The sequence below is a fragment of the Plecotus auritus genome (genome assembly GCF_963455305.1).
Source record: "Plecotus auritus genome assembly, chromosome: 9".
Lineage (NCBI taxonomy): Eukaryota > Metazoa > Chordata > Mammalia > Chiroptera > Vespertilionidae > Plecotus > Plecotus auritus.
In genome coordinates, this window is record NC_137783.1 from 116,819,116 (window position 1) to 116,842,660 (window position 23,545).

General features: G+C 46.6%; 4 protein-coding genes across 6 annotated transcripts in view; 1 reads left to right on the forward strand and 3 right to left on the reverse strand.

The window, feature by feature from the left end:
* The first annotated feature begins 165 nt into the window (after positions 1-165).
* AKIP1 (A-kinase interacting protein 1) lies at positions 166-8,600 on the forward strand. Of its 2 annotated transcripts, XM_080641059.1 has the most exons (6): positions 166-210; positions 426-653; positions 1,124-1,204; positions 3,835-3,939; positions 5,240-5,311; positions 7,231-7,653. In XM_080641059.1, exons 1-6 carry the CDS (start codon positions 202-204, stop codon positions 7,372-7,374), a joined length of 639 nt encoding a protein of 212 aa, XP_080497185.1. In that variant the 5' UTR covers positions 166-201; the 3' UTR covers positions 7,375-7,653. The 2 variants fall into 2 exon arrangements, with proteins under 2 accessions (XP_080497185.1, XP_080497186.1); XM_080641060.1 differs by lacking the exon at positions 5,240-5,311 and having other exon boundaries at positions 7,231-8,600.
* TMEM9B (TMEM9 domain family member B) overlaps positions 7,625-23,545 on the reverse strand; it is a 35,667-nt gene continuing 19,746 nt past the window's right edge. The window contains exon 6 of one of the 2 annotated variants that reach the window (XM_080641063.1): positions 7,625-7,998. The gene's annotated coding sequence lies outside the window, so the exon portion shown is untranslated. Of the gene's footprint in view, positions 7,999-18,044; positions 18,778-23,545 lie in introns of those variants that run through there. The other variant, XM_080641061.1, reaches the window with a different exon arrangement.
* LOC308233956 (uncharacterized protein C11orf16) lies at positions 7,889-14,931 on the reverse strand (the record flags this gene model as incomplete). The annotated part of the gene is made up of 6 exons (XM_080641058.1): positions 7,889-7,998; positions 8,997-9,219; positions 11,025-11,684; positions 12,640-12,871; positions 13,033-13,189; positions 14,765-14,931. The coding sequence occupies 5 exons, from the start codon at positions 14,929-14,931 to the stop codon at positions 9,014-9,016; spliced, it is 1,422 nt and encodes a 473-aa protein (XP_080497184.1). The 3' UTR covers positions 7,889-7,998; positions 8,997-9,013.
* ASCL3 (achaete-scute family bHLH transcription factor 3) lies at positions 18,483-19,028 on the reverse strand (the record flags this gene model as incomplete). The annotated part of the gene is made up of 1 exon (XM_080641064.1): positions 18,483-19,028. One exon carries the CDS (start codon positions 19,026-19,028, stop codon positions 18,483-18,485), a length of 546 nt encoding a protein of 181 aa, XP_080497190.1.

The following is a 23,545-nucleotide window of genomic DNA, read 5'->3' on the forward strand; positions in this document are numbered from 1 at the left end:
TCCACTACCCCACGCAGGGGCCGTGGACCGCACGCAGGAGGCGTGTCCGGCGTAGAACGCGCGCCCCGCCTCTCGACACCCACCAATGGCCGGCGTCCCACCGCTCCGCCCCACCTCCTTCAACCTCCTGCTGCGCCGGCGCTGAGTGCTCCAGGCCCCGCCCCCCGCCCGCCCAAGCGTGGAGCGCATGCGCCTTGAGAGATGGGCTGGGTGAGGGCTTCCTATGAGGGCAGGGGGAGACAGAAATGGAGGGGCTCTGCGCGCCCCGGCTCGCCCTGACCCGGCAGCCGCTGGATAACGCGTGGGGGGCGGAGCCGGGAGCGCTGGTCGCTGGGGAGGTTGAGGCCCCGGCTCCGACCCGGATCTGGAGCCGGGTCGCGGCAGCAGGCTGACCCGCCCTTCTGTGTGTGTATGTACCCACTTAGGTAGACATGGAGAACTATTTGGCGGTCGCGGCGCTGAACGGGATGGACCGGCGTTCCCTGCAGCGCTCGGCTAGGCTGGGTCAAGAAGTGCTGGAGCGGGCTAAGAGGAGGGCAGTGGACTGGCATTCTCTGGAGCTTGCCAAAAGCAACGTGGGGGGCATTTTTCCGGAGCGGCCCTACAGAGAAAGATGGCCCGCGGCCGGCCCCCAGCGCCTTCTCCCAGGAGAGGTGAGGGCTCCTGTGTCGGGGATCAGCCCATTCATTCGCTCGGCGGTGGCCCGCTGGGCCCGGGGCACAGGCCACACGGAAGCAGCTGAGGGATCTTGTTCTTGGCGAAAGCTGTGAAGTATGAGGACACGAACGGAAAAGCCCTTTGAAAACTCTTCACATTTGACAGATCATTATTGGGTAGCTTTAAGATGCTGCTCAGCCCTGGTTAGTTACTTATTTAAAAAAATTATTACTTGCTACCATCTGATATTAGAAGAAAGCCCGCAAACCAGTCTTTGTCCTGGGTAAATTGCATGTCACATTATGGATTCCTTGTGGAGTTGGAATTCTTTCTCAGTAAGATCCTTCTTACTGACTTAAAGTTTCTAAGCCTTTCAAAAAGTAAAAAGGAAGCTATTCCCTAAATGACTTCACTCTCCAGTAGGGAATACCAGATCTCACCTGTGACTTGCCATTTATTCAAACAGAGAGAAGAAAGATGCCCATCTCTCAGTGCTTCTTTCAGAACGATGGCTGAATTCATGGACTATACTTCAAGTCAGTGTGGGGTAAGTTGGTGTAAGCTGAAGCCATGCCCCGTTCTGCCTGGTAATGGATCACAAAGTGGGTCTTTGTGGAATTTAGGGAGAATCTGGAGACTACCAGTTCACACTGCCCCGTCTTTGTGGGCGGATTATAATCACTCAGGGATTTAAACCAGGTGATAAATCCATGTTAGAATTCATTCAACAAATATTTGTTTGAATGCATTCAGTAATTGTTATTGAGGATACAGCGGTGAACAAGTCAGAAAAGGTCTCTGCTCTCACTATTGTTTCAGACTTTTAGGAGGGAAAAAGCTTATTTGCTGAATTCTAAAACAATCAAATCCAAATATTTGCCGTTTTTAACACTTCTGACATTGAGTCTTAAAAATAATCAGTAGGGTCACCATAAACTGGAACTGAGCCTCTCTGTTTTCAAAATGTATCGAAACATAATCCCTACGTTAGGAATTTAACCTGTTTCAAGTGCCTGGTAATGTCGTTTTTAATTAGGCCCCTGTGGGTCTGTATTGCTTGGTGGCCACAAAGGTGGTTCTGTGGAACAGATGCAGCACCCTCATCAGAAGATGTGTGGCTTAATGGCAGGAGCAGCCTCCCAGGAATCATATCCAGGTTCTGCCACATACTGACTATGATGCCTTCGGCCAGTTAGTCACCCTTCCCTTCCCCATGGAAAAAAATGAAGGTCTCTCAAATCCTTGCCAGCCTTTACTGTCTCTTTCTTTGTTTCCACTGAGAAACGAACATCAGAAATTATCATAAATTGTAGCATGAGGGACTTAGGATTTTTGGTACCATTCATTGAAATGGCTGAGCAAGGGTTTGTTGTTTTTTTAATATTTTATTGATTTTTTACAGAGAGGAAGGGAAAGGGATGGAGAGTTAGAAACATCGATGAGAGAGAAACATCCATCAGCTGCCTCCTACACACCCGCTACTGGGGATGTGCCGCCACCAAGGTACATGTCCTTGACCGGAATCGAACCTGGGACCCTTCAGTCTGCAGGCCGATGCTCTATCCACTGAGCCAAACCGGTCAGGTCTGAGCAAGGGTTTTTAAGACCCTCTTCTCAAAATTATATACTAACGTCATCTTTAAGTACTTTGAGGGAATGGTGGAGGCAGGCCAGCCAACATTCAAGGAAATCACCTGCATGGAAGGCACTCTTTTTTTATTTTTTTAAATATATTTTATTGATTTTTTTTACAGAGAGGAAGGGAGAGGGAGAGAGAGTTAGAAACATTGATGAGAGAGAAACATCAATCAGCTGCCTCCGACAAACCCCCTACTGGGGATGTGCCCGAAACCAAGGTACATGCCCTTAACTGGAATCAAACCCGGGACCCTTGAGTCCTCAGGCCAATGCTCTATCCACTGAGCCGAACCGGTTAGGGTGAAGGCACTCTTTATCATCTAAGAATTACAACAGACTCTGGGTCTCTTCCACCCTTAACTTTTTTATGATTCCAGTATGGTTGTAAGGATGCTGGTCTGTAAGGGAGAAGGAGGAGAATACCTTGTTTCTGTCCTGCTTTTCAATTTAATATGTTAAGATTTCAAAAAATCACTAATCTTTCTACATCTTTTATAAAATCCTTGTGACTCCCAAGAACAGGATTCCAACCAGTGAGTTCAGAGAATATTTTTATGTTCCTCTGTTAAATGGTTTTAGAAAAATTCATAACTTGGGCTCTACTATAAAGTGACCAACTTAAACTTTGGTTCATGGCTCAGTAAAAGGAATAATATTTGTCTTTGGTTTGAGGTTTAGCAAATTGGTGTTCTTCATTGTGGTTTTCAGTTCAAGTATCCATTATGGAATGGAGCCTCAGAACCCTTTGGCTTTCCGAGATAGAATTCAGAACAGTATTCTGAGTTTGCCTTCACAATGTTGAAGTAGCCCCTAAGGTACATCATTAGACCCAGGTCTTGAAGTGCTTTCCCCTGCTTCTCATTCTTTTGGTCTCATGCCTTAAATGCTGACCCTACACTGTGTTCAAAACACAGTGATGTCCTCATCATTAGTCATAATCAAGGGCACATCTAAGGTTAACTTCAAGGGGAAAAAGGAAGTAGACAAGAAAAATGTAATTGCTTTCTGATCCTTTGGATTATTCTCCTTAAATTGGAGACCTCACCCTCTTCCTCCACAGGGGAGAACTGACTGCATTGTTCTTGGATTTATGTTACACTTCCTGTTGTATTTCCACATCTCAAGGAGATGCACCCCTCTCTTCCCTTGTCCTTGTCTGAGACTTAGACAATAAACACGGAACTGTTCATTAGAACTTGTCATGAGAGGAGGTGAAAGGGCATGTGTATTTGACATGGGGGCACAGATAAGAAAATTATTTAAGCTGGCAGAGAGCATGGCCCTGCCCAGCTTTAGTTGGCCAGAGTTCTTGCCCTACAGAGGCAGCAGATGGCAGCAAAGTGATGCCAAATGCAGCTTCCTTCTCTGCAGCCACTTTACACGGGCTAAGATTTGTTAGATGACTCAGAGGCCTGTCGAGCAGGCAGGTAACTTACCTTTGCTCTTTTGTCTCCCTTCTTAACCATATTTTGCCCAAGTAACAGTTTTTTAAGAATTTATCTATTTGGTTACCCAACATCTTTCATGTTACTTCTCTAGAAATATTATTCATCTGTGCCAGAGGAAGGAGGGGCAACCCATGTCTATCGTTATCACAGAGGGAAGTCGCAGCTGCACTTGTGCTCAGACCTCGGGAATGGCCAGGTGTGTATCCTCATGTCCTGTGCTGTGCACCCAGCCTCCCAAGGTGGGAGACCCCAGGTCAGGGAGCTCCTGCTGGATCTATGTTATTGGATGCCTGTGTGACTCAGCATTACAGTGCTCAACAGAAATGTCTCAACCCCCAGTCTTTGAGAACTTAACAGCCATGATCATGTCCAAAATATAAGACCGATGCCACCGTGGGATCTTCCGATGAAACTGCAATCCTGGGCCACGGGATTCTTGGGCAGGTTAATGAAAAGAGCTTCAGATATCCTCTTCTACATGTAGGGATAGGAAAGAGATTTTTCATAAAAACATATTTTACTCTTAAGCAGCGACACCTGTCATGTCTTTGGTAATTTTAAAAAAAGAAAGTTCAAGAAGGATGTCTCTGTAACGAAATACTTTTCCTAAAGATAATATCACAGGCCTCTCACTACAAACTCACTTGTTTTTTACCACACGTCATTCTGGGAAAGACAAATATTCTACTTGTTAAACGGATTCAACAGGAATCCTTTGTTGTTGTTTTTGAGGAGAGTAGATGGTTTTGTTTTTGTTTTTAAACTCCTAGTTGTACTCAAAGATAGTGAACTTAAATCCAGAGTCCAATCCACAGTTGGATCTCTGACTTCTCTGGCCTGTGAGTTCAGGGAAAGAATGGAAGTGTGACCACAGGGATAAGAGTGAGAGCTGGATGCACACTGAAAGTCCCTCCTGTTTCCCCGGCCTTGAGATATGAGGAGTAACACCACAGCCCGAACCCTGGCTCCCCTTTTCTGGCCTGACGATAAGGGGGTTACATGTGAGCGAGATTCATTCCTATCCCTCCCATTCTTTCCTATAAATGTGAGTTGGTGTCTCTAAGGGAAATTGACTTTATCAGCCTGTTCCCTACTAGCGCCCCACTCTCAAGACAAGCACAGTAAATAATCTATTTTCTGAGAGCCTGTTAAGTGTCAGGCACTTTTACACTTTAAATCTTCCCTGAAATCTAGTGCCCCCATGTTATTGATGAGGAAAGCAAGGCTGAGAGAAATTAATCTGTGCTTCTCAGCAAAGAGCAGACATAGGATTCAAACTCGGGTTTCTCTGACTCCAAAACCCAAGGAGGATAAAAAATAATCATGGTGAACATCTAAAAATGCCCCACAGGATTCATGAAAAGCCTTAATAATTTAGGTGACAACTTAGAAAAATGGATGGAACAATGGTTAGTTCCTCATAAGGTAGGAGAAGATTTCTCTTTATTATCCAGAAGTCAGAGCCTGGGCACTAATGTTTCTGCTTGTTTCTCCAGAGACAAGAAACGCCCCTTGGTTTCGGAGGCATCTGTCCAGCCACAGAGTGTACACTAGAGGCACCCCAGCCTGTGAGTACGGAGCTCCTGCTGTCCCCGCTGGCCTCCCCACACGGCCATTTCATGAACCAGTTGACCTGGTGACTCTAGAGCTCTTTGTACTGGGCCCGCAGTATTTTCATGTTGGAATGTTTTTATCCTTGTGCAGAGTGCACTCATTGTGGTTCAGTGTAAAATGTTTCCTTGATATCCTTCCCCCACTGGAAGCTTCAGGGGTGCTCTGTGCCTGGACTCATAGTTGTGGTTGGAAAGAATGCGAAGTATTCACATCTCAGTTCCTACAGCTCAGCTGGGCTGGTGGGTCCTGCTGGAATTCCACCATCTGTTGGAGCAGCAGGAGCAGCCTGACCCCTCTGCTTACACAGTGAATACCATCACTACAATTCTGAAACATACACACTTGGTTAGATCAGGTTCCAAAACATTTGAAGGGACTTGTTCCTATTTTCCACTATTATTTCTCTGTAAAAGCATAGAGGGACGAGTTTCTCATTTTTAGGATAAAGTGCTCATTAGTTTATAAATTCAGGAAATCTGGAACTGGCCAGGGCTGGATTCTGAGGGAAGGAACTCCAGCATGTTGCTGCAATCATTTGTTTAGTTTTTGTTTGTCTACAGTGTGCTAGCCAGGATTCAGAATATACTAGAATTTAGCAACTAAACATATTCTGCTTCTAGTACAAATGCAAGCAGTTAGGCTTAGATGCCTCCAAAACCTGCTGGCTTTTGGTAACTCTAATCTTCCAGATGTTCACGGTGTGGGAAGCACAGATGCCGATCGTACCCCCCAGGTTTCCTTTTATCGGGACAAACGAGGCGTCCTTGGCTTTCTGCAATTCTGATACAGCTGTATTTTCTGAAACCTACTTTTATTTACATAGTTGATAACCAATAAATAGTTGTGGCGTTGTCCCATACATTCACATCTGTTAAATTATACTAGACCCCTGATTTTGCAGTAACGGGTAAACGTGAAAGGATATAACATAAAGCAGCTTTGAGAAAAATTGGCTTCAAATCTGTCATGTGGAGGGGAGGAAGTATACAAATTATCATTTATCCTCCTAGTGGAATTTGCTGGCCAGGGCTTGGTTTCCCCCATTGAGTGTCGTGGTGGGAGTGACAGCTCTGCCTGCAGCTCCTTCTGAGCACTGAGTAAGCATGAATGGCATCCCAGCTGAGGAATAAGAGCCGGGCTCTTAATGACAGCTCTGTTCTGAGCTAAGACCGCACTGCCTGCACACCTGCCGTGACCCACTTCCCCACCTTGCATGAAGTCTGTCATTGGAGGTTTGTGCTCAGCTCAGCTCCAAACCTAAAGCTTTCCCTTTACTCCAGCCTCCTGTGTTCTTGCACCATAGGAGAACCAGTCTGCCCAGGGAGGGCTTTGCCAGCCAGCTGACTTGCTGCATGACAGAAAGGAATCTACTTGTAGTATTCCCAGCTTTAGGGGAAAGGAAATGTTTCCCTGTCCTAAAAATGAATTTAGCAAAACACAGTGAAAAAGAATGATTCTCATCACTCCAAGGTGCCTTGCCATTACTGCTCAGCTGTGTGACAAGTGCCACTGTCTGCTTTTGATCCCAAAAACTATGTCCTTAGTCTTTTCCTCTAATTCTTATCTTTCTACTCCAGCTAGAGTGTTCCTTTTATGACTCATGTTCCTATAACACTTGAGCATCTACAGAGTGTTCTCACATGTGAGGTAGGTATTACCGAAGTCTTAGAATAAGGAAACAAGCCGAAGGAGAGGTCAGGACTTACCTAAAGGATAGTCCTATTATGTGGCTGAGACTTGAAAACAGAACCTCCATCTCCCACAGGAATGCTTTCTTCCATCCGGCCTCTGGCACACAAAGGAAGCCTGGTGGAGGTGCCCTGGGCATTGGGATATAAAATCTCTAAACCGCTAATATCCGCTTTCCTTCCAGGCTGAGAACATCTCTAAGGACCTCTACATAGAAGTATATCCAGGGACCTATTCTGTCACTGTGGGTGCAAATGACTTAACCAAGAAGACTCAAGTGGTGGTTGTTGATTCAGGACAAAGTGTGGACTTGGTTTTCCCCATCTGATGCTGACCATCACATTGCCTTTAGGAGAATAAAGCCACCATACGATTCTGTTAATATTCACACATTAACCCTGATCTTAAGGTCAGCCTTTCTGAGACCTGGAGCTTGTCTCTTTCAGTGCCTATTTTAACCTCAAAAGTTTTTAACCTCTCACCCTCTTCTGCCTGAAAGTAATAATGATGCTGTCTGAATAGTTTTTACTGCTTGCTTTACAAGTAAAGGATAATTATTATAATAAAAGGAAAGATTTGTAAATAAAGAGAATTCCTTTTTATTGGTATTAAGAGCAACAAAATGTCATTCATGTACAATTGTAGGCTTTATAAGAAAGGGTGGCAGAGAGGCTGTGGATACACTTGCCCAAAGCAGGCTGACCACGACCTGTGACTTCTGTGGAACAGCATCCTCACGCTCATCTCACCAGGCAGGGAGACCTGGCCGGGCCGGCAGCTCTCCTTGTGGCTCTTACAACAGGTGCCTTCCTACGCCTGTCTGCAGGGAAGTCTTAAAAGGGGTGAAGATGCTGCTGCTTATGCGACTGTCATTTGTGGCCTGCACTCTATCACTGAAGGCTTTGCCAGCCACTTTGTAACTCTTCCTCAGGTATTCACTCTCCTTTGCTTCCTGTAAGAGAAAGAATCCTGAGGGTCGTATGCTGATGTAATTTTAAGAATCAAAAGTCACTGATTTTAAAGAGTCATAGATGTGTCCTTAACTTGTAAGCTACCACACCAACAGTATTGTTGCACCTTTCAGTTTAGTTATTCATCTCATTTTGAACATGTCTTTCCTCAGGAAAAAATGCCAGCATTTTATGTGATGAATCGAAATTTTAAGTAGAGCTATGTTAGCATTCCTAGTCAGAAACAGACTCCCATGGACATGGGGCCTAGGAAAGCAGACCCATGCCCATCACCAAATAAGGGGTCATTTAAATGGAGATCCTTGCACCCCCCAAGAAGTTTATAATGACCTTTGTAGGTTCTGTAAGCCTTTTGAAATTACATGCAAAATTCTGGGCGCCCTGGCCAGTGTGGCTTGGTTGAGTGTCATCCCCTGCACTGAAAGGTTAATGGTTCGAATCCTGGTCAGGGCACATACCCAGATTGCAGGTTCAATCCCTGGTTGGGATGCATACAGGAGGCAACCAATTGATATTTCTCTTTCACATGAATGTTTCTCTTTCTCCCTCTCCCTTTCTCTAAACGCAATAAAAACATTTTTTTAAAATTATAGGTATGTGCATTTTTCTGGAAAGGGGAGCCATGGGCTTTATTTTCAAAGGGGATATGACCCCAAGAGGTCAAAGAACCTTGGAAGGAGTCCTTAAGAAGCCCCTTCCCAAGGAATTCAGAAGTGCAAACAAGATAGTTACAAAATAGTCACGGGGATATAAAGTACAGCATAGGGAAAATAGTCAATAATATTGTAATAACTATACATGGTGCCAGTGAGTACTAGACGTATTGGGGGATCACTTCGGGAATTATATAATTGTCTAACCACTGTGCTGTATACCTGAAACTAATATAATATTGAATGTCAACTGAAACTGAAAAAAACAACACCACACACACACACACAAGAAAGGAAGCAGCCCCTTCCCTGCCATGTTGCTTTACCTAGATCCTCAGGGCTTTTAGTCTAAGGCATTCCGGTGTCTCTGACGTGTCACAGGGGTCCCCTGACCCAGTTTCCCGTGTCCAGCTTTGTCTGGCAGGGTCTGTAGAGGCTTTGCATTGGTTGCTTCCAGGACCAGCTCCTTGGTGTCCCCCACTTCTGCCATTTGTTCTCTCTGCTGCTTGTGGCCCTTCTCTTCTTTCTGGATGCTGCAGCATCTTTTGCCTAAACCCAAAACTCAGTGAGGTGTGCTGAAGATGCCACCGTTCTGATGGGATTAGTCTGGACGACCTGAGTACAACTCTACCAAGGATCACAGAATCTCTTCACTACCTATAAGCTCCTAGCACTGTTCTCTATATTTAAAGAAGAAATAGATTTTGTTAATCATTTCTGGCTATTATGTTTTTGAGGAAGGTTGTATCTGATCACCAGGTTTGGCATTGAATAGAAGTTATCAAACCAATTTTTCAAAACAGCCAGTAGCGGAAGCAAAGGTAACCAATCACCACCAGCTGAAGGAGCTTACCACTCACACTGATCACAAAGAGGAGATCCTAAGCTGATGGGGAAAAGTTCAGAGGTTGAGTGGGGCAGGGGCTGTGACTTCCTGAGGAATAGGGCAATATCTAAAAAGGAAGGGATATGCCCTAACTGGTTTGGCTCAGTTGGTAGAGCGTCGGCCTGTGGACTGAAGAGTCCCGGGTTCGATTCCGGTCAGGGGCATGTACCTTGGTTGCGGGCACATCCCCAGTGGGAGGTGTGCGGGAGGCAACTGATCGATGTTTCTCCCCCATCAATGTTTCTGACTCTCTATCCTTCTCCCTCCCTCTCTGTAAAAAAATCAATAAAATATATTTAAAAAAAAAAAAAAAAGAAAGAAAGGGATACTTGAAAAGAAATCCATCCCCTCCTGACTTTTAAAACTACAGATTGAATCCTGTTTTAACCACAAGCAAGGGAGAAGAGCAATGTAGCTTCCGGCAGCCAACAGTCTGGCTTTTCCAGGATCGCTAGGTTAGGATTGAACAGGAACCTCACTGCCTGTACCTGAAAGTAATACGTGTGGAGCGCGGAGGGACCCATACAAGAGGATTGGTAAGAGGCAGATCCTGAGGTGGAGCCCAAGACTGACTGTCAGCATCAGTATTGATGGCTGCCAGGCACAGTTAGGAGACAAAACCGCACATTTCCTTTAAAGAATACAAAGTCTGGAGGGAGAAGGAAGAGCTCTGGTGTTGGGCACACACTGTTTAGTTAGTTGTGGTATGTAGTACCCTGTCTGTTCCTAGGGCTGGATGTGGCCCCCTTTTCTCCACACCCCATCTCAGGCATACACTCCAGAGCTTTGGGTGCAGGATTGTGTCCTGGCAGAAGACAGGTCCACTGATTCTCATGGTTCAGCTTCAAGAATTACCTTTACCAGGAGCAACAAGTGACCCAGTTCCTAAAGGAGAGCCCCTTCTTAGCTCAAGATGAAGAGACCTGGGGGTGACTGCGGACTGCCAGCAAGAACACTGCCTCCCTCCGAGTGAGAAAGAACAAGCAGCATAATGCAGTGTCCTGCTTCTGACGTATTAAAGGGGCCCTCTGGAGGGGAGGGTCTGATGACCAATGTTTAAAAAATAGTTTCTCTGCTTTTCAGGGCATGGAAGACTTATCAACACCTGCAGGCATTTTGACTATTCATCTGGAGAAAAATCTAGGCCTCCAAGGACAAAGTGGGGGCGGGGGGAAGGGCAGTACAAACAGACAATGGTGGTGCCCTGTCCGGAGAGGGAGAGAGGAAGGACAGTTGTTCAATAGGGATGCAAACCTTTGCATAAAAATCAGCCCGGCCTTTCATGCTGGGCTTTACTGCTTAAATGGAAACCTACCCTTTCCCTCTCACCACAGACTCCCCTTCCACACGACCACACTCCTAAGTTTTACTTCCAGCCCCAGCTTAGTGGTCACATGGCTCAGATTCCTGAGAGACCCGCGGGAGGGAACGAGCAAGGGCCTCGGCCCTGCCTCAGAAGAAGGTGTACCTGGCTTCCCAGGAAGCGGCTCAGGCCCGTTCCTCCTCCAATACCTCCACTTGGGCTGGCCCAGGCCCGCCTGCCTCCTCCGAGTCTTCTCAGAAGGGATGGGGTCGGAGGTGACTGTGCTGTCCACCACCAGCCTCTGAGGGAGGCCCGTCTCCAGATCTTTCTCCAAACCCTCTTCAGAGGAGAAGGAGCAGCAGGAGGAGGAGGAGGAAGAAACAGCCATGGGAGCCTGCACGGCCACTTTCTCCTTTTGGGGAGCCTCTAGGGGCAGAGGCTGCACCTTGGGCTTTAGCTCCACCTCTGGTTGTTCTCTGGCCATGGCCCCCACGGTCCTGCTGAGAGGCCACCAGGTGGGTCCAGCCAAAGGGCAGCAGCCGGGGCAGCCCTGGCACAGCAGCTGGCAGCAGGCGCGGGGGTGGCAGGGAGGGCACAGGAACGGGGTGCCCAGTGGAAGCCCGTGGGTGACATATCCAGTGCCCGGCCCCAGCAGAGAGCAGCAAGGGGCCCAGAGGAGGGTAGTGGGGGGCCTGCTGGTGAAAGGCCCGTGCAGCCGCTCCACAGCCCTCTTCCAGACAGCAGGGGGCACCCCCCAGACCCTGCCCCAGGGCACTGTGGCTGTCCTGCCATTCCAGAAGTGAACAGTAATTTCTTCTTTAGATGCTGCATAATAGAAAATGGCAACGTTTTAGTACAACCACCACTTCCCTATCATGGCACAAGGGTTCTCCTACCCCCTAAGGCAAAACTCAGCGCAGCCCCGCCGCTCTGCCTGCCTCCTCGTGCACACTCCTCCCGGGGGGGGGGGGGTGAAGGGGGCCTGCTGGGAGCATCCCTCGCCTGGTTAGAGGCTCCATCTTTACCACCACACCTCCTTGTCTCCATTTTCATGTGAAAACCAAAGTGCCTCGTTGGGTGGGGAAGGGAAGGAGGAACCTCCTCCTCTCATTCTCTGAATTACAGTGATGCAGACTGGTCAGCCCTGTAGAAGGGAACTGTTCCTGTCTCTGGACAGCGTGGTGGGGACAGGCCAGGCGTACTGGCGTGACCCAGGCTAACCCCGCCGCACCCGCCCTAGGTTGGCTAACCAACAGAGACGTAGTAGCTTTAAGCGCTTGTACCCTGATGAAAAAATAGTTTTTAATCTGAAAGGTATGATTTATATATCTGTTACCACCCCCAGGATTAAACAGCAAGTGAGGGGGTAAGGGTTTTGAGTGTGTGTGTTTTGTTAATTCTCACGCAAGGCTATTTTTTTCCACTTATTTTTTTATGTTTAAGAGAAAGTGGAAGGGAGGGAGGGGGACAGAGAGAGAGACATCTATCTGAGAGAGAGACACATGGATTGGTTGCCTCCCACATGCACCCCAGCCAGGGCGGGGGATGGAGCCTGCAACCGAGGTAAGTGCCCTTGACTGGAATCGAACCCGAGACCCTTCAGTCTGTGGGCCAACATTCTAACCACTGAGCAAACAGGCCAGGGCAAAGATTTTGGGTGTGTTTTTTTTTAATGCCTCTAAGACCCTTGAGCTACAGAGACACCCTTTGCTCTCTCCTCTTGCCTGATCACCAGGCTGGCTCCTTCCAGGGGCTGGTAGGTCAGAGCAGCTTCCCTTACCTCTCTGGGGGCCTCTCGCCTCCAAGCCCAAAACAGTGGCAGGGCCATACTGCTGTCCATCCGGCTCCCAGGGCGCCAGCACCTTGTCCCCAGGTTGCAGTGAGTATTCCGCGGGTGGCGAGAACTGGATGACATCTTCTCCTAAGACCACGCTCTGCCGTGGGGCTGGCAGCTCTGGGCCTGTGACAAGGGGAGCCTCAAATTCCACAAGCAGAGCCCCCTGCCTCTCCAGCTGTGGGCAAGAAAGCACTCAGAATACGATCTGGAATGAGGAAGTACCACAGGGAGCACACGGTTCCCCACAACCACGGCTGAAACCAGACCCAGGGGTTCCTCACACCGTTTAGAGAAGGGACAGGGACATGTACGCCCGTTGTCACAGAGACAACTTGCCTCTGGAGCAGTCTTTATCTGAGCCCGGTAATAAAAGCCATCGGGTCCCCTTCTTGCCAGGACCCACGTGCCAGCAGCATCTCCAACTCTCCCCAGCCTGCCAGGCCCCTGCTGTGCTGGGTCAGCAGTGGGGAGACATGGTTGATACGATGCATATCTGGGAAAAAGCAAATGGAATTAGGGAGTAGAGAAGGCCAATTCCTAAAAACATAAAGAAACACGCTCCACAGGCAGGTCGGCGCAGCACCATGGCGTGTGTATGACATATAAAGCTACGTGGAACAGAAATCCACACAAAAAGTGCCCATCGAGGACTTCCAGGGAGATAAACTGTGAGCCTGGGCAGAAGGAGAGGACAGTGAAGGGAACCATTGTTTGAAGATGGGAATTGCTTCAGGGTAATCAAAATATCGTTAGCCTTGGTATGTTCAATTAATTTTGGTTCTGAGATTAGATTGCGGACCAGGAAAAGGGTACCACGAAGGTACATACCAAGTGGGTGTGTGGGATTCCAGGATGAGGTGGGGAGGCTTGGACGGAAATGACAAAGGAGCGAATGTGTAAGGTGGCTTGGCGCTGTGGGTCAGAGGGAGGAAGGAGCGATTGAGTAGGGGAAGCACAGAGGAGCCGAATGAGGGGCTGTGGGGACAGAATAAAGGAGAAGCTAGTTGTGGGAATTTTGTGGTCACAGCCGGGGGTGGGGTAGGGGTGAGATGATTGTCGAGTCAGGGTTTGGGTTTCTGAAGAAGCTGTTTACTTTTGCGGGTGAGCCTGGATGCAGGGATGCTTAATGCTGGCTTTGGATGAGATGGCCCACACAGGAGAAGCAAGAAAGGGGCTATTAAGAGTGCAAGCTGGCATGTCCGTAACCTGGGCAGACTGGATTGAGTAGCATGGGCATGAATCCCTGGGACTTACACAGCTGGAATGTGCCTGTAGGCTGAGGTGCCTTTCCCCTTCTTAGGCACCTGACTGAGGATACTATTCAGGAAAAGCCAGGATAAACGGAGGGAACCTGAGGAGGGGCCTGGAGACCTCAGCTTAGCTATTGGGGCAGAAACTCTAATTTCTCACGTGGTGCCAGAGCAAGTCCATGGTGGATGATAAAATGGTCTAGAGCCCAGCCGGCATGGCTCAGTGGTTGAGTGCTGACCCAGGAATGAGGAGGTCATGGTTCGATTCCTGGTCAGGGCACATGCCTGGGCTTGATCCCCAGTGTGGGGTGTGCAGAAAACAGCCCATCAATGTTTCTCTCTCTCTCTCTTTCATCCCTTCCTCTCTGAAATCAATTTAAAAATTACATATTTAAAAAATACTTGTAAAAAATGGTCTAGAAACTTTGTAACTGGAGATGCCTGAGAGCCTTCTCTCCCACATGCCAACTCTGATACCTGCCACTCTGCTACAAGGTGGGACAAAAGCCAGATCAGCCCTTGCGGTCACTGGGAGCACAGTTTAGACTGGGGTCATGGCGACCCACAGGTTGAGAGCCGCTGCTGTAGAGCCAAAGACCATCGGAAAACACAGATATTTACATTACGATTCATAACAGTAGCAAAATTACAGTTATGAAGTAGCAACGAAAATAATTTTATGGTTGGGGGCCACAACATGAGGGTCTGTATTAAAGGGTCGCGGCATTAGAAAGGTTGAGAACCACTGATCTAGAGCCACAGGACAGAGAAGAAAAAGGAAGACGCACACCACTTCCTCGAGAGGCAGAGATCGGTACCTGGTGAGAGGGCTGTGCCAGGTGAGCCAGGGTGCTTGGAGGGCAAAGGGGCAGCTGAAGGACAGGTTCCAGGGAGGAGCAGCGCCGGCCCAGGCAGGGGCCTCCAGGGTGGTGGCCACGCTGCAGTACTTGGGCAAAGGCCCCCCAGGCTCTGTGGAGGGTTCCATGGCCTTCGGAGACACCACCTAGAACAAGCACTACGGTTGTCTGAGTCGCAGCCCCACAGCCCAGCGGAGGACACGGGCCGGGGCAAGGTTAGCGGTTAGTGGCCAGGGGCCAGCAGCCTCTCTGCGGCCCCACTCACTCCCACAGACGCTGAGGGTGTCCTCGGGAACCTCGGTTCAGGAGAGAGCAAGAGCTGTGATTTTGGAGAAGCCAGCTTTAAACCCTTCACAGCCTGTGGCCTGCGTGCTCACCGCACCTGTGTGCTTGTTACCGCTCAGGGGATAGTACATGGAAAGCACCTGGCATATACGTAGCTCAATGCATATGTTAGTTTTTCCTCCCCTTCCTCCCAAAGTGTAGGGACCTCCGAGGGTAAGGCCATACTTCGCTTCACAAATCCTAACCCTGGTGACAAACTGACCCCCAGCGCAAGCCAGACTCCCCTCGCGACCCAGTCATCTGTCGGACCAACTCAGCCCCAGGCCCGCTGAGGTCCCAGGGCTTTGGCCTCCCTACCTGCTCAGAGGCAGCAGCTGTGACTCAGGGCCCACGATGGCGCTGCCCCTGCCCAGCAGAGCCCGTGAGGGTCTGCCCTGCTCCAGCCCACAGGTCTGAACCCACAGGAAGACTTACCCACAGCCCAGTCTCCTCCACCTCAGCCTTGGCCCCTTTTGACAGTTGGACTCAGGCCTCAGCCCAACTGACTCCGGGTTGCCAAGCAGGTTGCCATGGGTGTGAGCCAGGGGAACACTGTGGGCTGAGTGTACTGGGCATGTGCAGAGGAGTGACAGAGGGCCTTGGAAGGCAGGTGCGGGGAGAAGGGGCAGGGGGTGGGGGTGTTATTCTCCATCTTTCTCTTTGAAGAGGGGGTGAGGAGGACATTGGAGAGAAAGGTCATTGTAGCTTCAATTCCCAAAAGCTGAGGCTTGCGCACTGCCCGGAAGAGCCAGCCATAGTGGGAAGCCCTTAGGGATCCCAGGGAAACCCTGCGAGGGAGGGGGCTGACCCTCAGACTCAGGACTATTGATCTGGCTCCACCCTGAGACAGCAGGAGGCCGGGTGGGGGAGCCACTGGCTGGACTAGGGACTCTCACATAGAATTTGTTCGTAGTTTAAAACAAAGTAACAAAGGTGTGGGCATGTCTGTCTGTGACAGGACTCTGTGAGAAGCAGAGGTGCGGTGACCACTTGGGGTGGTGGGAGAGGACAGTGGGGACCAGAGGAACAAAATTCTAGCTTCCGCTCTCATGAACATCCATGGTAGAGGCTGGTATTCTGAGACACGTGACAGTCAGTCCTTGGGCACCGGTTGTGTGCCCGGCAGTGTTCAGTGGAGAATACCAAAACAGCATGTAGGGACATTCGTGGGTGTCTCTCCCACGTTACTATTCCCCTGTACCACCAGTTCCTGTCTCTATTTGAGGATCCATGTGGTTAGGAGAGGCTGAAAGTACCCCCAGCTCCACAGGTGGAACATGTTAATCAGCACATCCCATCCCCCTAGCTGCAGGGACATGTCCCCAGGGCGCTCCAGACTTGCTGGGAACACCCTGGGTTATAGACTCTCTTTCCTACTATAAGTAATAAGGAAGTGTGTGGTTCTGGGAGCTCCTGACAGCCTTTCTGGGGCACGGAAACTTCCCAGAGGAAGACAAGCGATAGACCTAAAGAAGACAGGTGGTTGGTGACTGTTGAGCCTGGCCTTAGGGCAGCCTTAGGAGAAGCTTCAGTTACGTGAGCCTTTACTGATTGTACCAATCTGGATTGGATTTTTTTCTTCCTTACAGTCAAAAGCATCTTACCCGATGACCGCTCTCACAGAGCATAACTTAACAGAATGACTGTTACCCAGGACGACATACCTAAAGGCTGAGGTCTTTGCTGCACAAAGTTAAGAGTCCAAGAAAAACCAGTGAAGTCTCTGGCAGTGAGAGAAGGATTCCTAAATAAGACAGGTAGGATTTCCATAGGGACTATTCCAATTTAGGTAGGAAGCAAGAGCTAACAGAGAAGGATGCATTTGCAAAACTATCTTTCTTTTTGGGGTAGGAATGGGTTTCATGGGAAAAATCAAGGTGTGTGTGGATATTTGGGAAGGGGCCAGATTTGTGGGAGCCTTGAAAACCAAGAAGATAAATATAAAAAACAAACAAACAAAAACCATGTGGTAGTCAACAGGCCATCGTCCTAGGGTTTGAGCAACGTAATGCTTTAAGGAAGAACAACAGAGTGAGGATGGAGCCAGTTGAGAACAGAGCCTGGGAGGCTGGGGAGGAGACTGTTAACAGTTACCCCGACAGGTAACAGGGTAGGAATAGGAAAATAGTAACATCGAATATTTCCTGACAACACCTGCCTAACTGAGGCTCTTCGCTGGGTGCCAAGAGTACAGAATGAGTAAGACTGGTCCCTATCTTCAAGGAGCTTACAGTCTACTGAAGAAGACAGAGAGGTGTGTAATGGCATGTAAGGATAGCAGGAGAGAAACTGCACAGAAATGTGTATACAAAACAAAGCAGCAAATAATGGCTGGGGTGGGAAGACGTCATAGAGAATCACACTGGAGATGAGTGTGACAGTGTAGTGGAAGTTCTGACTGAGCCTGGTGACAGATGGGACATGGGAGCAGGAAGAGCTGAGCCTAGTCATGGGAAGAGGAACAGATATTCTGAAGGCAAACTCCAAGATATGGGGCAGCGACTGTCCTTCCCAGGGGTGAAGGCAGCTGCAGGTTTTTTGGCTTAAAGAACCTGGAGAATGTAGATGCTATGGACAAAACAAGAGGAGGATTAATAATAATGACACCAATAATAAAGGTTATAAATACTTACTACGTGCCAGGCACTGCTAACCTGTTAATCCTCATAGTAAACATATTGGGTAGTTGCTATTTTTTAAAATTCTCATTCTGTGGATGAAGAGCTGAGACATGGAGAGCAAGTAGCAGAATCAGTTTACATTGAAGCAATTTGATTCCAGAGCTTGACCTCTTACCCTCTACACTAAGCTGCCTAAGGAAGTCTTCTCTATGCAGGAAAAAGGTGACTCTGAAATAACTTGAGATGACAACAAGGTTTTGTTAACTACTTTTGCCACAGATCTGAGACACTTTCTTATCATGACATGGGTAAGGCATAGATTTATTGTCAACCCCAAATCATAAAAAACACCAAACTTTGACAAATCAAGGGAGCTCGTTGTGTTTGCTTAGCATGAAGGTTAGCAAAGTGCACTACTAGTATTCAGGAACCATTCCTCACACAATGCTTTTAAGAGTTTCTCACGGCTGAGACTCTGGCGAAGGGTGTGAGAAGGGCAAGGTGAGAGGTATAGAGAATCCTGGGACTCCTGCTCCCCTGAAGTGCTTAAGAAGCATCTTCTCAATCTACAGAAGATGATGTTTAGCACACCTGAAACCCAGGTAAGAAATATCCAGCACAGGTTAATCCGAGCTATTACCTGCCCACCCAGAAATTACATTTAGGGAAAACTACTGCATGATGCTCTGAAACCCATTTTGTGACATTACTTGTTTCTATTTAGAACCACTGAGTCAAATGATTCTAAAAATGGGGTCCGTGTGGCAGCTGGCAGTTGCTATGATGGCGGAACCTTTCCCAGGGTTGTTCTCGGTCTCGGCCTTATCAGGGTGCAGGAGAGACTGCAGGTAATGAATGTACTTGATCGCAGCTCTGAGGGTTTCCACTTTGCTGAGTCGCTTCTCCAGGTACTCCTCTGGCAGGTGATGTCGGAGCTGAGCATAGCCTTCGTTGACACACTTCACACGCTGCCTTTCCCGTTCATTCCTTTTCCGGATAAAGGAGGGCCCATAGGAGTAGTCGCACCTCCTGTAATTTGGATAAGGCATTGGGAAGGAGAAGGGGCAGGGCTCACTGTAATTTTCCAGGACCAGTGAATCACTGGAAAAGGGCAGCAATGGCAGGTCTTCAAAGTAAGGGGATGGCACCGGGGCCTCGGGGTACAAGTGGAGAGTGACCATGGGGTCCAGATAGAAGGACCTGCTCAGCGGCAAGTGGGCAGAATCCGAGAAGACAGGCACTTTTTCTGGCAGACTAGAGTAGCTTCTATTGTCCATCATTTCTTTGTTAGCCTGGAAACATAACCAAGTTTATAAATTTGGGAAAATCCAAGGAGAGCAAATATCATCAATTTCCTCAGAGATCAATGTTTTAAAGACTTTTCTGCTTTGATGTACTAGTTTTTGAGCTCATTCTGAAAACTAGATGGGGTTACAATATTCTGTGGGTAGTAAGAGGGAGGATTTAAAAAATATATATATTTTTATTGATTTCAGAGAGGAAGGGAGAGTTAGAAATATCAATGATGAGAGAGAAACATTGATTGGCTGCCTTCTGCATGCCCCACACTGGGGATCAAGCCCCTGACCGGAATCGAACCCGGGATCCTTCAGTACGCAGGCTGATGCTCTATTCACCAAGACAAACCAGCTAGAGCAAGAGGGAGGATTTTTGATGCTGCACAGAAACAGCATGAAATAATACTGATTCACCTGGTGAGAAAATTATTGCCTTTCAATTCTCTTCCAGTTCCAATGATTACATAGATATAGTGTTAGTCTGGTGATAGTGTCTCCTACATTCCCAGAAGGCTTTCTGATCCTCCTCAGATGGAAGCCTTCAACAAGCAGTACTAGCTAGCTAGACTCTAATAATATTTAACTCTTCATGTCTATTTATTGTGAATTATACTGATTTCACATTTATAGTATGATACAAATTTTAAAAATAAAATCTAGAGTAAAAAATGTGAATTGGTTTGAAGAAAAACAGTAAATACCCGTACAGGTGGAACACAGATAATGAAGACTGTGAAGGTGTATGCAAATAACTGACGTTTGGGAAACACTGAAACACCACAATATTTAAAATACACGTTGGAGAAATTACAAACTAGTTAATGATCATGCTACCTCACAGCATAGCTTTTCTAAATAATACCTGATTTGCTAGAGGCAAATCCGAAAATAAAAAAGGAATAATTTACTCTTAAAAACTCTTAATGCCCTGGCCAGGTGGCTCAGTTGGTTGGAGTATTGTTCTGTACACCAATAGGTTTCAGGTTTAATTCCAGGTCAGGGCACATACCTAGGTTGTGGGTTCGATCCATGGTTGGGGCAAGTATGGAAAGCCCCAATCGATGTTTCTCTCTCACATCTCTCTCTCTCAAATCAATAAAAACATATCCTCAGCTCTAATACTTATGGGCAGGATTAGATAACATTGTCATTTGTTGCCCTACCTGAGGGGAGCAAAAACTCTGCAGGCTGCACTATGTAATGGGTGGAGCAGCCTCTAAGCACCAGAATTCAAGTGTGAATAAATGTATTACAGTTCCTGTGAAAAAGCCTAGCCTATCTAGTATGGCTACTGAAGGACGAATGACTATGGAAACAGAAAGGGCAACAGGGGGTGGGGGATGAGGATTATAATAAATCATGTTGAGACAGACTGGAAAAGGGGTAAATGCCAGGAAAAACTATTCCTAAGAGGTGGGTAGGAGAGGGGGAATGATGTAAGTGCGATAGGTCCAATGGAAAATCAAAACAGAGAAACAGGAAGTGAAAGATTCCTAATCACTGACCAAATGACCTGAAATAACATAAAACAAAAATCTCTGTGAGATTAAAAACTAGCCAACATTGTGTCAAAAAGAAAAAGTTGCCGAGAGAAAACAGGAAATTCCCAAGCCAGAGATAGAGAGTAGATAAAGAACAAGTATGGCAGAAGCTACAAAATGATGGCACAATGAGGATGGAGCCCATATATCTACATTTCTGAGGACAGCAAAGCCTTGTTTCTGCCTATGGCTGACAAGCCAGAAGCGACACAACAGGATACCAAACATAAGGCAGATGCCATCAAAGCCAATCACACACACACACTTTTTGAGAATTGTTTTATTCTGACAGATCATTTAATACTATTGTAAACCTTGACTCAGATGAAATCTGAATAATTTGCATATGCCACAGGTAATTAAAAATGTCTAGGCTTTAACAAGACTTTGCTTTATCCTGGGAAATAGAGCCTTGTGTTTGGAGACACACCCATGAGAAGCTTTTCTATTGAGCATTTCCAAAATGGGGAATGTATACCAAAAGCTCACTACTCAATGTAGTAGCATTTAAATATGATCACCTTTTCTTTTTTTAAAAATATATTTTATTGATTTTTTTACAGAGAGGAGAGGGAGAGAGAGTAGCATTGATGAGAGAGAAATGTCAATCAGCTGCCTCCTGCACACGCCCCACTGGGGATGTGCCCGCAACCAAGGTACATGCCCGTGACCGGAATCGAACCTGGGACCCTTGGGTCCGCAGGCCAATGCTCTATCCATTGAGCCAAACCGGTTAGGGCTATATATATATATGATCACCTTTTATTCAAAGAAGAACATTTAACCACAACACAACAGAGTGACAGAATGCAAAATGCAGTAATGAAGATGATTAAGGAAGTCTAGAGGAAGCTGGACATGTTTGTAGAAACTGAGGAGTTTTTAAAAGAAAGCAACACAGACTATTAGTGCTGGGGTCTGGCAGTTCCAGATTCATGCACAGCTAACAAATTCTCCTATCTTGGAAAAGTCTCAGGTTTCTGTCCTAGAGCTCTTCTGGGAAATAAATGAGGTCTTAATGATAATATTCTAAATAGATTTTGGATGCTCTGCTGAGCATAAAAGCTTCAACTTGCAAAGACATTAAAAATATCTAGTATGTGAAAAACAAAGCTACAACTACACCTATAATTGAGTTATGGAAAGTCAGGGATGGAGGAACCTTAGAAATCCTCTTACCCAATCCCTCGTGGGATGTAACTTGGCTAAGGTTGCAGAGCAGGGGTCAGAACCTAGGTCTCTTGACTTCCAAACCAAAACCCTTCTCACTACTCCAGATGGATTAATCACCAGCAAAATCTGAATCTTTTAACATATAGGCATAATTGATAGTTTAAGATAATGGAATAACCAGGTAGCTGACAAAATTCATCATTTACCAACAGTACCTAGGGATTTTCTGATAAATCATATTCTTTTTAAAAAATATATTTTATTGATTTTAGAGAGGAAGGAAGAGGGAGAGAGAGATAGAAACATCAATGTGAGAGAACCATTGATTGGCTGCCTCCTGCATGCCCTTACTGGGGATCGAGCTCGCAACCCAGCATGTGCCCTTGGCCAGAATTGAACCTGGGACCCTTCAGTCCGCAGGCCGACGCTCTATCCATTGAGCCAAACCAGCTAGGGCTAAATCATATTCTTATTCTCCCCCATGGACCACTCTGGGGAAGAGTCTCTTACCTGAGTATTGTCACCACCGTGCTGTATTTTGGATTCAGTCAGATTTAACCTGATTTATAGGTGATCATTTAGTAACAATATGCAAAGTAGCTTACAGTTAAACAGAACTGCTCAGTTCTGGTTTAGCTGTGTGTGTTGTTTTTTTTTCTACTTAACATGTAGATATGACAACACATAACAATACCAAGTAGAAATGTTTACTTATGAAACCGGACTCCTATAACAAAGTCTTTTGTAAAAATAATGCTCCCCCATTCATCTGGGTTATATTATTTTATATCAGAATTATCTTTAAGTAATAGCCTCATAATGTGCAATATTGGTCAATATTCTTTAAATAGAGATTAAGGCCATAACCAGGAAGATCCACGTGAACCTAGTTTGTTAAAATATCTATTAAATGTGTTGGCTTCTAAATAGATTGTATTTTTTAGAGCAATTTTGGATGCACAGCAAAACTGAGCAGAAAGTAAGAGTTCCTACATAGCTCCCGCCCCTACACACACACATTCTTCCCCGCTAGCAACATCCCACCCAAATATATGTTACAATTAATGAACCAATATTGACACATCATTATCACTCAAAGCCCGTAGTGTACACAGAGTTCACTCTTGGTGTTGTACATTCCATGAGTTTTGACAAATGTACAATGACAAGTGCTCCACCTATTCATCCCTCCCTTCCCCAATACCTGACAACCACTGATTTTTTTTACTGTCTCCATACATAGTTTTGCCTTTTCCAGAATGTCATATAGTATGTAGCCTTTTCAGACTGGCTTCTTTATTTAGGAATACGCATTTAAGGTTTCTCTATGTATTTTTAATTTGGCTTGATAATTTATTTCTGGCACTGAATATTCCACTGTTTGGATATAGTCTACTTTATTTATCCATTCACCTACTGAAGAACATCTTGGTTGCTTTTAAGTTATGACAATTTTAAATAAAGCTGCTATAAAAATTTATGTGCAGGTTTTCGTGTGTCTATAAGATTTCAACTAATTTAGGTAAATACCAAGGATTGTGATTGTTGGTTTTTATAGTTAAGGGTATGTTATACAGTTTTGTAAGAAACTGTCCAACTGTTTTCCTAAGTGGCCATACCATTTTGCATTTTCATCAGCAATGTGAGTTCCTGTTGCTCCATATCCATATCAGCATTTGGTGTTATCAGTGTCCTGGATTTTGGTCATTCTAAAAGGTCATTTTAATATATCCTATTAGAATATATGAGGTGGAGCATTTCTTCATATGCTTATTTGCCATCTAT

Coding starts and splice junctions, on each gene's coding strand:
- AKIP1 (XM_080641059.1), top strand. Junction 654..1,123: donor AGCGCCTTCTCCCAGGAGAG/GTGAGGGCTCCT, acceptor TTATTCAAACAG/AGAGAAGAAAGATGCCCATC. Junction 1,205..3,834: donor ATACTTCAAGTCAGTGTGGG/GTAAGTTGGTGT, acceptor TTACTTCTCTAG/AAATATTATTCATCTGTGCC.